At 30.4% G+C, this 13,118-nt stretch overlaps 1 protein-coding gene across 2 annotated transcripts in view; it reads right to left on the bottom strand.

Annotated features, from left to right (window-relative positions):
- Positions 1-2,652: 2,652 nt before the first annotated feature.
- LOC111678717 (fibronectin type-III domain-containing protein 3A) overlaps positions 2,653-13,118 on the bottom strand; it is a 332,499-nt gene continuing 322,033 nt past the window's right edge. For both annotated transcript variants that reach the window (XM_046945861.1, XM_046945866.1), the window contains 3 exons: positions 9,725-10,037; positions 6,580-9,575; positions 2,653-6,330 (listed from right to left, as the gene is read on the bottom strand). In XM_046945861.1, coding sequence (XP_046801817.1) covers positions 5,311-6,330; positions 6,580-9,575; positions 9,725-10,037 — 4,329 coding nt within the window. In that variant the 3' untranslated portion in view covers positions 2,653-5,310. The remainder of the gene's footprint in view (positions 6,331-6,579; positions 9,576-9,724; positions 10,038-13,118) is intronic.

Raw genomic sequence — 13,118 nt, 5'->3', positions numbered from 1 at the left:
AAAAATTAATAAAAATTATAGAAAAACCTTTAACCATATAAAATACATTATCATACAATTTGTCATATATTTTTTTTTATAAATATATAACTAAGACATCATTTATTATAAATCTAAATATATAAAAGTTTCAACAGTTATATAAGTTTAAAATGAAAAAAAAGACTTTTACTAAGAGTCTATATATATATAAATGTATATGTATATGTTTGTTTGTTTTTTTGTTAATGTAATTAAATGGAATTTAATAATAATAATAATAAAAAACTAATAATGGAATTTTAATTTTTAAGTTTTTGTATCACTTCTTTTGTTGTTGTTGTTGTGTATGTTTATAAACATGTTGTTTGTTTTTATTTATTTTTATATAAAAACTAAAAGTATTAAAAAAAAGCTTTTAATAAAATTCTTGAAATTTATAGAAATTTGTTATTTAAATATAGTTTAACATTTAAATTTATAGTTTTTATAGAAAAAAAGACGTGTCTATTAAGAAATTCGTTAGTTTAGTTGTTGTGTTTTATATTTTGTATATAATGGACAGATTTAATAGTTTTTTATATTTTAAACTTAATTTATGTTTTTTTTGTTTTTGTTTTCTCTAGAATTCATTATTATTTATTTTTTTTGTATTTATACTTAATTTAAATATTTTTTTTATACATATATATATATATATAAAAGTGGAAAATAATGTTTATTTTTTTTTTGCAAGTACATAAAGAGAATATATTTTTTATTATTAATTTAAAAAATAAATTAGATTTTTTTTTATAAAGAATTTAATTAAATTTTTATACTTTTTTGTTATTTTAATGTTATTTTTATTAAAAAAAAATATTTTATTAACACCACTCAACTTTTTAGGTTTTATAAAAGAAATATTATTTTATATTTTTTTTATATATAAAGAGTTTTAACTTTAAAATTTGAGACAACAAAACATAATTGATTAAATAATAGGCCAATATTATTTTTTAAAAATGGTCCTTTGCTTATAAACTTGATTTTTTTAACAAATATTTTTGTTTTATCTTTAGTATTATTATTATTTAAATATTAACTTTATTTTTTTATTTATAACTATTTTGGTTGAGTAGTGTTTTTTTATGCTTTATAAGGGAAAATTTTAAAGTTATTTTTTTTATAAAAGACATTTATCAAGTTTTCTTTTCGTTTTTTCTTTATAAGTTTTAGAAAATATGTTTTTTTTAAAAAAATCTGGCTAAGTTATAGTAAAAAATATTGTTTTTATTTCTTAAATAGAAGAAGAGTTAGAGAAAGTTTAAGAGAGGAGTTTTAGTTTTAAAGAGTTTTTTTTTCGTTTTTGTTTTAATTAACTCTTAATATTTTGCTTTTATAGTTTGTGAAAAATATTTGAGTTTGTTTATAGGTTTACAGTATTACAGAGCATAGTATGATTATAATTAAAAAAAAGGGATTTAATCGTTATTTAAGAGTTTTCATAACATTTTAAATATAACAGTTGCTAATTGTGACAAAAAGTTGTTGAGAACAAATTGGTCTTATGCCGTGTAAACACGGTTGCTAGATCTTACAACGTTGGCAGTAAAATGTCTAATAACTCTGCCAACTTACAAATTTACAAATATTACACTTACATATATTGTCAGTCTGACATCGTTGCGAAAGAAAAGTTGTAAGTTTAGACGATTGTTAGAGATTTTCTAAACATTTTACTGACAACGTTGTAAGATCTAACAACCGCGTATCATGTCTTTTACAGTTTATTACTGGTATTTTAAAATTTTAAGATTCTTTAGGTGTCAAAATTTTCTTACAAATTCTATGGAATTATGAAAACGGTTTAATTTTATAGAAACTACGAAAGAATGAAATTGTAAGTTCAGACGATTGTTAGATATTTTCTAAACATTTTACTGACAACGTTGTAACAATCGTGTATCATGTCTTTTACAGTCTGGTATTTTAAAATTTCAAAATTCTTTAGGTGTTAAAATTTTCTTACAAATTTTATGGAATCCTTAATTTTATAGAAACTACTTTGGACAGGTTTCTTACTACTCAGTTAAACTAGGCTTGACTTACTGTTAGATTAAACTCGAAACAAATTTAGGCGGACTTTAACCGATGATTGTGTTTTTTAGTTTTAGATTTAAGTTCAGTTAACTTTGATAGTATTGCCAACTTTTCACTCAAAAACATAAACAATGAACAGCTGTTTTTTTTTGCAAACAGTACTTTTGTAGAATGAAAAATTTTGCAAAAATGTTAAATAAACATTTAAAACAATAATAAATAAAACAAAACACATCAAAAAATTGCAATTTACTCAAAATATTAAGTTTTTGTTCTTCCGAAATCATTGTTTTATTGTTTTTGTTAATTATGTTTTCTCACTTATAACTTGAGTTTAATTGACCAATAAAACTCAGTTAAACTAAGATAAACTCGCCAATAGGACGAGTTTTTCTGATAAATATAATCTTCATTCTTTGGTTAAACCTGGTTCAAAATATGTTTCGTGTTATTCTGTTATCAGTAAAGTTACTTATTATCATAGTTTAACTGAGTATTATTGGCCAATTAAACTTAAGTTATAAGTGAAAAAACACAATTAACAAAAACAATAAAACAATGATTTCGAATGAACAGAAACTTAATATTTTAAGTAAATTGCAATTTTCTAATTTGTTTTTTCTTTATTATAGTTTTAAATGTTTATTTAATATTTTTCCAAATTTGTTCATTTTACAAAAGTATTATTTGCAAAAAACAGCTGTTCATTGTTTATAGCAAAGTTAACTGCACTTAAATCCTTGATTGGAAAACAAAATCATCAGTTAGACCTGGTTTATACTGGGAATCTTTTGTTGAGAAACTTTTAATTTTGTGTGCGACAGAAAGAGATGGTTGATATTTCTTTCTCTCACACACATCAAAAGTTTCCCAAAAAATGTTTCCTAGTGTGAACCAGGTCTTAAAGTTCACCTAAATTTGTTCCCGACTTTAATCTAACAGCAAGTTAAGCCTAGTTTAACTGAGTAGTAAGAAACCCGTCCAAAATAGTTTTACATTAGCTTTACTCTGACCCTAAACATATAAATATGTTTCAAAAGCAATGCTTTTAAAGAAACTAATATAGATTTCTATAGAAATGTTTTCTCAGAATACAAAATTTCATGTCTTGATATAAATCTTAATAGAAATGATGAAACAACATTGTTATCTAGACAAACATTTGTCTCAAAATATAACATTTTTAAGAAATTTCTCAGGAAATGTTACTCAACATACAAAGTTCTATACATATTCCTATAGATATTTATGTCATGAAAACTATGTTAAGAAAACTATCTCAAGATAAATATTTTATAGAAAATTATCTTAAAAAAGAAAACAAATTTGAAATGTGACTCAAAGCCAGAAATTTTTTAGGAAAATTTCTGTTAATATAAGTTTTATTAGAAATTTATGTCAAGAAAAACAAATTCTATAGAAATTTCTAACACAATTAATATTAAGGCAACAATTTTTAAAGAAATTTATATTAAGACAAAAATTTTCTGCAGAAATTAGTCACCATACATGTAAGTTAACAAAAATGTATCTAGAAATTATTAAAAAAAAGCAAAAATTGTAAAATAAATTAAAATCAAGACAATTGTTCATTTTTCACAATAGAGGTCGTATTGTTGTAGCGTTGTAAGTCATACAATTTCTTCAAAAACTTACTACAATACAACCCTATAATTTGTTTCTATAATTTGTTTATCTCAAGATATGAAATTTTGTAAAAAAATTGTAATTCTAAAGAAAATGTATTTCGTTACAATATGATTTTCTTAAAAAAAATATTTTAAGATATTTGTGTCAAAACAATTGTCCAATTCACAATCGGTGTTGTACGGTTGTATCGATTTGATTTGTTTTTGTTTCCAAAAATTTTATTTGAAAATTTTTTTATAACTTACAACGCTACAACTATAAGACATCAATTGTGATATGAACAAATATTTTGTATTGCAAGATATAAATTTTTATCATTTTATATCTCAAGACATGAAATTTTGCAAAAAAATTGTTTTAAAACATAAAATTCTTAAGAAAATGTGTTTCGTAACATACATTTCTAATTCAATTTGTCATAAGATATTAACTGAACTATTTATCAAGACATTAAATCAAGTTCCTAGATTAATGACCTTGAGCAACAGTTTTCACTAAAGAAATCAGGAGAGTTACTCCGTATTTCGATTCAAAAGAAAAAGTTTTCGAACACACAATTGTTCACTTCACAATCGATGTAGTATCGTTGTAGCATTGTATGTCATAAAAATGTTTTAAATAAAATTTTTTGAAACAAAAACAAATCAATAATAAAAAAAAACTACGACATACAACCGTACAACACCGATTGTGAATTGCACAAATATATTTAAACATAAAAAATCGAAATGCTTTTCTTTCAAATCGAGTTACAGAGCAATCAATTCCTCAGTTATTTATGCAATATAAAACCGATGCTTAACACTTAACAAGCAACATTTTGACCACTTGTTCTTCTGCAACTTCTTTTGGGCAACTGTAGTTTTATATATTTAAACCTTAAAATTAGGATCTCATTTAGTTATAATGTATTTTATATTTTCTTTTCTTTTTCATCATTTAATTTTGGGGCAGGATTTGCATTATTAAATTTTTAAAATATATGTGTATGTATGTATATTTTTGTTTTGTTTAAGCCTCTTACAACAAATAAAAGCAAATATCTATAAAAATAATGCAATATTTATGTTTGTTTGTATAATATTTAAGACAAAATAGGGCAATTAATAACGAAGTAAATAAAAAGAAAACATATAGCAAATGTTAACATAAAAACGGTTAAAATCATTAATAAAAAAAAAAAAATACTGTAGATTTATATTTTGCAATTGAAACACTTATTCTGGAATGTTTAGTTTTTCTCTAAGGTAGTCGCGTATTATGTATGTATGTTTGTTTGTTTTAAAGTTTATATGTATGTAAATATGTGTGTATGTATATGTAAGATACTGAAACCCTTGATTTTGTTTTTCGATTAAATTAAATAAACTTAAACCCCAATTCATTATAGTGTATATATGTAGATATATATAGATAGATAGTATATTCAATACGATTTTCTTACGAGATCTCTAATCAAGAATAATCTCTTTTGAAAACTCTAGATTTGTTGTTGTCGTTTAAAAATTTTCTTTTCTTTTTCGTTTAAGAAAAAAAGAAAATCGTTGCAGTTTTATTGGATCCCAAATATATATATATATAAATTCGATTTTTCGTAAATTAACGCATAAACATTTTAACTAATGTGGCAAAGAGGAAAGTGAAAAATAAGAATGAAACCATGAAAATGACAGCCTTTTCTTGATCCGAGAAACGTTTACGATTGGAATAGACCGAACTTAGTTTGGTAACGAAACGTCTTAAAGCACCGGCATTTTGATTGTGAGCTCCACCGCCATGATGATGACCCAAAACATGTTGATGATGGCTGATGGCAGCCGTTGCAGCTTGCAGTAGAATGGGATTGTTGGCAAACAATTGATTGGCGCTGGCAGCCAGCAGAGAGGCAGCTGATTGTGGATTATTGGAACTGTTACTGCTGCCGCTGGTACTTGAGGCTGTGGCATTAAGTTGATTAGCAACATCGGGAAAACCATGATGATGATGGTGGTGATGATGATTGGGATCATCACATCCGGCAAAACTAGCAGCCAATTCACTGGCCATACTGCCAATGGGTATAAAACCGATAGCATTGCTGCCAATCAACAGTGTATTGTTGCTCGGTGTATTATTGGCATTGGAATTCTGATTCTTACTACTACTGCTGTTCGAACTGCTACTCGAACTGCCAGCCGAAGCAGAGACGGAACGATGATGAAGATTTGTAGTGGAATTTGAATCATTGCTACCACCGCCGTTATTATTATTATTATGATGGCCACTGTGTCTACTATTGTGATGGGAATGTAGGGGATTGTGATGATGACTATGTCCTCCCATATGGGAATGATGCGTATGGTGATGTGAATGGCCATGACATGAGCCGGTGGCATGGTTAGCACTGCCAGAGGCTGCATTAAGGCCGGCAAACATTTGAGCTGCTGCATTGCCCAAGAGATTACCATCAATATCGTCTAGTGAAGGTATGAGTGGCACTTGATGACGGAATGGTGGTGTATATGCACCTAATAAATCTTCTCCATTGTTCGTAACACGTATTGGACATACGCGAAATTGGTATAGGCCACCTGGTTCTAAGTTTTCGATTGTAAATTTGGTCTCACTGCCACGGTATATCTGAAAAGTGTATAGAAAGTGAATAAATAAGTAAAAACTTGGAATTTATTTTCGAAAGTTCTAATTATATTCGAAAAAGTTTTAAAACTGATATAAAATCGCTTAATATTTCGAAATTTTTCAATAAATTTTGGAAAATTCGAATATTATAAGAAAGTTTTTTCGAAAATGTTTCTAAATTCAGTTCGAAATCTGTTATTCTTAAACATTTGTGTATTTTTTATAATATAAACGATTTGCAACACTTACCTTTTTAAATTCGCCATCTTTGCCAATGGCATACTGCAGCATATATTCCACACGATCTGAGAAGGAATTCTTTGAATGTTGCCATTCTAGTGTCAGTGGCACACCCAACATTAGATTACCCAAACCGGTTAGAAAACTGGGTGTTTCTGGTAGCAAACCGGATGGTATAACGCCACCACCCGATGAAGAGCTGGATGGCGAACTACCACTATTTGCATTAGCAGACGATGTAGACGCAGAGGAGGCAGCTGATGGTAAATTTTGAGCAATACGAGGAGCTTTAATGCTATTCGGCAGACAGGCCGAGGTAGAGAATACAAATTCTTCGGAATACTCGCCAACGCCAGCACGATCGTTGCCGGCACAAATGCGGAATGTATAGGCTGTGCGTTCCTGCAGCTTATTGACTTTGCACATACAATTGGTGCCAGAGTATACCACTTGGAATTCTTTAGCTCTTTGGACAAACATTTCTACATAGAATTTGGTAAAGTCTAAATTTTTGCCATCACCCCATTTTAGTTTGATGAAATTATGACCCACACCGGAACATTCCAATTTGGGCGGCGTTGGAGGTGAGGGCAGTGTAGTCAATTTGGCATAAAGAGAGTAGGGACCAGAGCCAATGGCATTAATGGCCTGTACACGGAATTTATAGGAAGTTTCTGGTTGTAAATTGGTGACAGTGTATTCACAGGCGTTGTCCGAAGTCATGATGGTGCGCTCAGCATATTCGATGGTATAGTTGGTAATTTCGGAACCATTGCATTCGGGAGAGGACCAACGTAGTGTTGCATCGTTTGAAGTAAATTCCAAGTCTTTGATTTGAGGAGCAGATGGCACAGCGGCTGGCGTTTGGCAATTTACCAACGGTGACCATTTACTAACACCCGCCATATTGCAGGCATTAACACGGAAATAGTAATAAGTAAAAGGCATTAGATTACGTATATCCGCACTGGTCTGTAGACCCTGATAGCAAGTGTGAAATGCCGAGGAGGGTGGCGGTTGTGGAGTACTTGACTCGCTGTCATTTGACACGTTTGAGGCTGTGGCACTTTCTAGTCTATATTCTGCAATGGGGGCTCCTCCTTTATTCGCAGGCTCCTGCCAGGAAACATGCAATTGTGTAGCTGACTTGATGATAACTTTTAAAGATTCTGGGCAATTGGGAGCGGCGGCAGCGGAACTAAATTTAAACCAAGGAGACCAAGCTCCTGCGCCTATGCGGTTAATAGCTCTGACTTGCACCTCATATTGATTACCCGGCTGCAGATCTTTAATAACACAATAGGCATCTTTACCACGATAAACACTGCGTGGTGTTTCCTGTTCCGAACATTTACGCAATTGCAATTCAAATTCTAAAATGGGAGCACCACCATTATATTCCGGTTTATCGAGTCTTAAGACCGCCGCATAAGGCCCGGGCGGATTGTCATAGTAGGGTGAAGGTGGAGCAGCAGGTACTACAGCTTCAGAGGTAATGTGACTGACCTCCGAATAAGGGCTTAAGCCACCTGGTCCCTCACAGGAAGCTCTCAATTGGTAGGTAGTGCCAGGTTGTAAACGATCGCAAGAGGCCTCACAGTCAACGCCTGTATATATACGATCGAACTTTTGACCGCCTGCATTAATTTCCAAATAATAACGTTGTATCTCAGCACCACCATTGTCCGTAGGCGGTTCCCAACGTACACGAAAGTGAGTACCATGGATCTTTCCCTTAGCATAAGGTTTTCCCGGACGTCCTGGACGTTCTGGAGCTGTCTTATAGGCCACCTCATTTGACCAAGCAGAGGCTCCAGCTTCATTTTCAGCTCTCAAACGAAAATAGTACAAAGTGGCACGACGTAACTGACAACATTCGTATGAGCAGTCTTGACCATTGTACATATTTAAATAGCCATGACCAGAGCCACGGTCTAACATTTGTAGGACATAAATACAAGTAGCACCATCTGACTGACGTCTTTCCCAAACCAGACGCAATGATGAAGAGTTAAATGCTTGTAGTGTTGGAGGTTTTGGAGCTGAAGGAGGATTGCCCTGGGTACTAAAGGTACATACAGGCGAATAGGCCGAAGGTCCAACCTCATTTACAGCTGCCAAACGAAAATTGTAAATAGTTGAGGGTTGTAATTTGGTCATTATGTATTGTCTGCCTTTTGTCTTAACAGCTTCTACAAATTTACAAGCGGCCTCATTTACCACACGTGCCCCAGTCTTACCCTCATCATATTCCAGAAGATAATGTTGTATCGAAGAACCATTACACAGGGGATTATTCCAACGTAAATGCAATGAATTCTTGGTGCACATTACCATTCGAGGAGCCGCTGGACGATCTGGTTCACATGCTGGAGTTGTAAATTCTGTAGGCTCTGAGGCTGTACCATGTAAATGTTCATAGTGCACCTGTAAACGTACTACATACTCTTGGCCTGGCTTCAAATCTTGTACAATGCAATCATACGAGGAACCTTTATACAGACTTTTATATTTGCATTCTTTTGCACGATCGCTTAGGAGAACATTGTAACGCAATTCACGCATATTTATCAACTGCAATGCGGATTCACTGATACATTGTGGTGCCTCCCAGACAATTTTCGCTGAACGTGATGTTATGTCGGTAACTTCAGGCTTTTGTATAGTTGATAGTTGTTCAACTATCGAAGCCTGATAATCTTCTTCTTCATCACCGTCAGCACCATTAACACCTAAAGATAAATTATCATCACCCTCTTCAGAGGAGGCAACTGAAGAGGCTCCCTGTCTGTTATTATAATTAGAAACATTACCATTACGTTGCTGTTGTGGCTGATGTTGTTGTTGATGTGTTTGTTGCTGTTGTTTACGTTGATGATGATTATTGTTGTTATTATGTTGCTGTTGTGACCTTAAAGATCCGTTATTATTAGTATTGTGACCATTTATTTGTGGCTCTTGGCGACGGGGTGACGGTGAATGTGCTGGCGATGAAACTGCAGAACCTTTAAAGTTAATTAATATTGATTATTCATAATATTTTAGAGTAATAAAGTTAATGTTTGTTTGGAAATTAAAATAAGGGTGATACGAAATATAAAGTATTTATAATTAATTTAAATTATATTCAATATAGGAATATCTAAAAACTTACGTTGCTTGTCCAGTTTTCTTAACAATTTGGTATGCTGTCTCTGAGTTCTTTCGTCCTTGTGATAGTTATTACTAGGTGGCGATGGTGAATGATTGGCGGAATGTGATGCTGGTGAATGTTGCTGCTGTTGCTGAGAACTATTTCCTACTGATGACGGCTGCTGCTGTTGAGGTTGTGGTGTTCCGGCTTGAGGCGGTGGTGGCATATGACCATGAGGTCCTACCTGATAAGGCCCAGGACCTTGACCACCAGCTCCCGGAGGAAAACCACCCGGTATAGGTGTATAAAAGTGTGAAGTACCATTAGTTGTAAGCTAGAAATAAATATAACAAAAAATTTATGAGTTTACTTTATGTACATATGTATTTAAAGAAAAAAATAATACTTTAACTAATACTGGTGCTCCAGAGGATACTTTTAAATGTATACATTTAGGAGGATTATTTTTATTTTCCATTATTTATTAAAAACTGAAATGCTGACGTGTGCAGCTGTTTTAAAAATTATTAAGAGCGTTTCTTTTATTTCGTGTTGTTCTAACAAATATCTTTTGCAAAAAGAAATATGTCCACGTATTTTATTGTTGTTTTTAAACTTTCTTATCAATAACTTGTTTTATTTAGAAAAAAAGAGCGAAATGTTTTGTTAAAATTGTTTTTTTTTCAGTTAATGATAATTAAATAAAAATGTAAACAAATACTTCTTCTTCGGCGAATGCTACAAAATGATCATTCATCGCGAACTAATAGCATATTAGAGCGTAACAAAAGGGAATTATAATTGCAATTTACACTACAACTACAAGCGACAATGAGTTTAAAAACATTTTATTCGATAACTGGGGAAAAGATAGATAGATAGAAAGATAGATAGATAGACAGATAGATAGATAGATAGATAGATAGATAGATAGATAGATAGATAGATAGATAGATAGATAGATAGATAGATAGATAGATAGATAGATAGATAGATAGATAGATAGATAGATAGTTAGATAGATAAGTAGATAGGTAGATAGATAGACAGACAGACAGATAAATAGATAGATAGATATATAGATAGATAGTTAGATAGATAGATAGATAGATAGATAGATAGATGGATAGATAGATAGATAGATAGATTGATAGATATATACATAGATGGATAGATAGATAGATAGATAGATTGATAGATATATACATAGATACATAGATATATAGTAAGTTAGATAGATACATAGATACATAGATAGATAGATAGATAGATCGTTAGATAGATAATAGGTAGATAGATAGAAAGATAGATAGATAGGTAGATAGATAGATAGATAGATAGATAGATAGATAGATAGAAAAATAGATAGATAGATAGATAGATAGATAGATAAATAGATAGATAAATAGATAGATAGATACGTAGGTAGATAGATAGACAGACAGATAGATAGATAAATAGATATATATATATAGATAGATAGATAGATAGATAGATAGATAGATAGATAGATAGATAGATAGATATATAAAGATACGTAGGTAGGTAGATAAATAAATAGACAGATTTTAAAACTTAAGATTTGTTCTATGTGCAACGAAACACAATGTAATGGAATACAAGATTTGGCATTACTTAGCAAATAAAATATACTGAATAATTGTTATTTGAATGTGTTTTTTATATGGTAAGTACGAGTGAATACTGTTACTTACAAGTATATTTAAAATTAATAGCCTTTTAAAGATTTTAAGCCTCATATTTTTTTGGCTCAAAATGGTTTCCTACGAATGTCAAGCTTACAATTAATAAAATGATATATGAGGAAACAAAACTGCAAAGCAACTATCACTACTTGCAGTACAATAAACTGCAAAAATGTGCATACGAATGCACATTAGGGTGGTACCTTTTGTATAGAGATGAAATACACAAATTTTCACAGAAAAAGAAAACTACTTTTGTTTCTCAACATTCACCTTAGGAAAGGTCAATATTTGGAGAATTAGTTTTTTTATTTTATTCATCTTTCACGTAAATAAGTGACAAGCAATTTGAAAAATTGGCGTAATAACTTTTGCTAGAATTCAAGAAAATTGAAATATAGAACTCAGAACAAACGGTATCTTAGAATAAACCCTGCTTTAATTCTATTTTCGATGGGAACATCAGTAACTTATTTTTACTCCACATAAAATGGGGCCAACTTAAACTACATAAATAAATAAAAGAGTTTCAATAAAACATTATATAATTTTCATGATGACAGCTAACATATTGACTTTAAAAAAATCCATTGTAGAGTTTATACGACAAGCTCAGCCATTAAGACAACAACTTTTTAAAAATCTACATAAAGTACTTATGAGGAAAAATATGAATGTTTCCAAATATTTATTATGTGATTTGGGGTTTTTTTTTGGTAGACTGGGGATTATTATTGCTTTTTCCATTGTTATTTAGGAGTTAGTTATAGTTATACAAACTAAAATTCATAAATATAATTCATATGATTATTATTAAGTACATACATACGTACATACATACATATGTGTGCATGTAGAGACAATAAACATTTGAGACACAATTCTTAAAGTTTCTGTATATGAATTGTTATATGTACAATAAATTGAAAATTGCATATAAAGGCGCCATTAAAATGCGGCATAAAATTTTTACAGATTTTGGTTGTTTTTTTTTTGTTACTGTTGCTTTTTTTTCTCTGAGTTGGTTTGTTAAAAATTATAGATTGCTGCAGATATTTGTAATACATTTGTATTGTATCCAGTGAAAGGAAAGACGTTAGTTATTCTTCAATGGAAAGATAATGGCCAACAAGCTTTTTATTTTATATTTAAACATAAATTTTTGGTCTAGAATAATTTCAAATAATAATAAAAAAGTAGCATCAAAAAGACAACTCAATGCCAATTTGTGTTCATACATATATTTTTATTTATTTTTCTTTGAATTATGTTAAGTTTTTTGTGTTTTTTCTTCTTTTTATTGCTTAACTAAAAACCATATCATGTTGCCAATTTTAAATTAAGCCCTGTCTCTGTTATTTTTTAAAGGTTATATGAACATTTTAAAAATTTAACCGAAAATATTGTTTATAAAACCAACTTGGTTTTTGCAACAAGCTTTAAATTGCAATTTAAATATAAAATAATAATAATTTATGATTAACCCCAAGGCCGTTTTGTGTTCTTAAAGCAAACAAGTACTGGTGACAAATTCGTCAGTAACGAATATTTTTTAGTCAGCACTAATTATTTGTTGTAGAATTGTTTTCATAAACAGTAATTAGTATCTATCTATCTATCTATCTATCTATCTATCTATCTATCTATCTATCTATCTATCTATCTATCTATCTATCTATCTATCTATCTATCTATCTATCTATCTATCT

This window comes from Lucilia cuprina, chromosome 2 (genome assembly GCF_022045245.1).
Source record: "Lucilia cuprina isolate Lc7/37 chromosome 2, ASM2204524v1, whole genome shotgun sequence".
NCBI lineage: Eukaryota > Metazoa > Arthropoda > Insecta > Diptera > Calliphoridae > Lucilia > Lucilia cuprina.
Note: the sequence above shows the minus strand (reverse complement) of the source record. Positions and strands in the feature narration are given on the sequence as shown.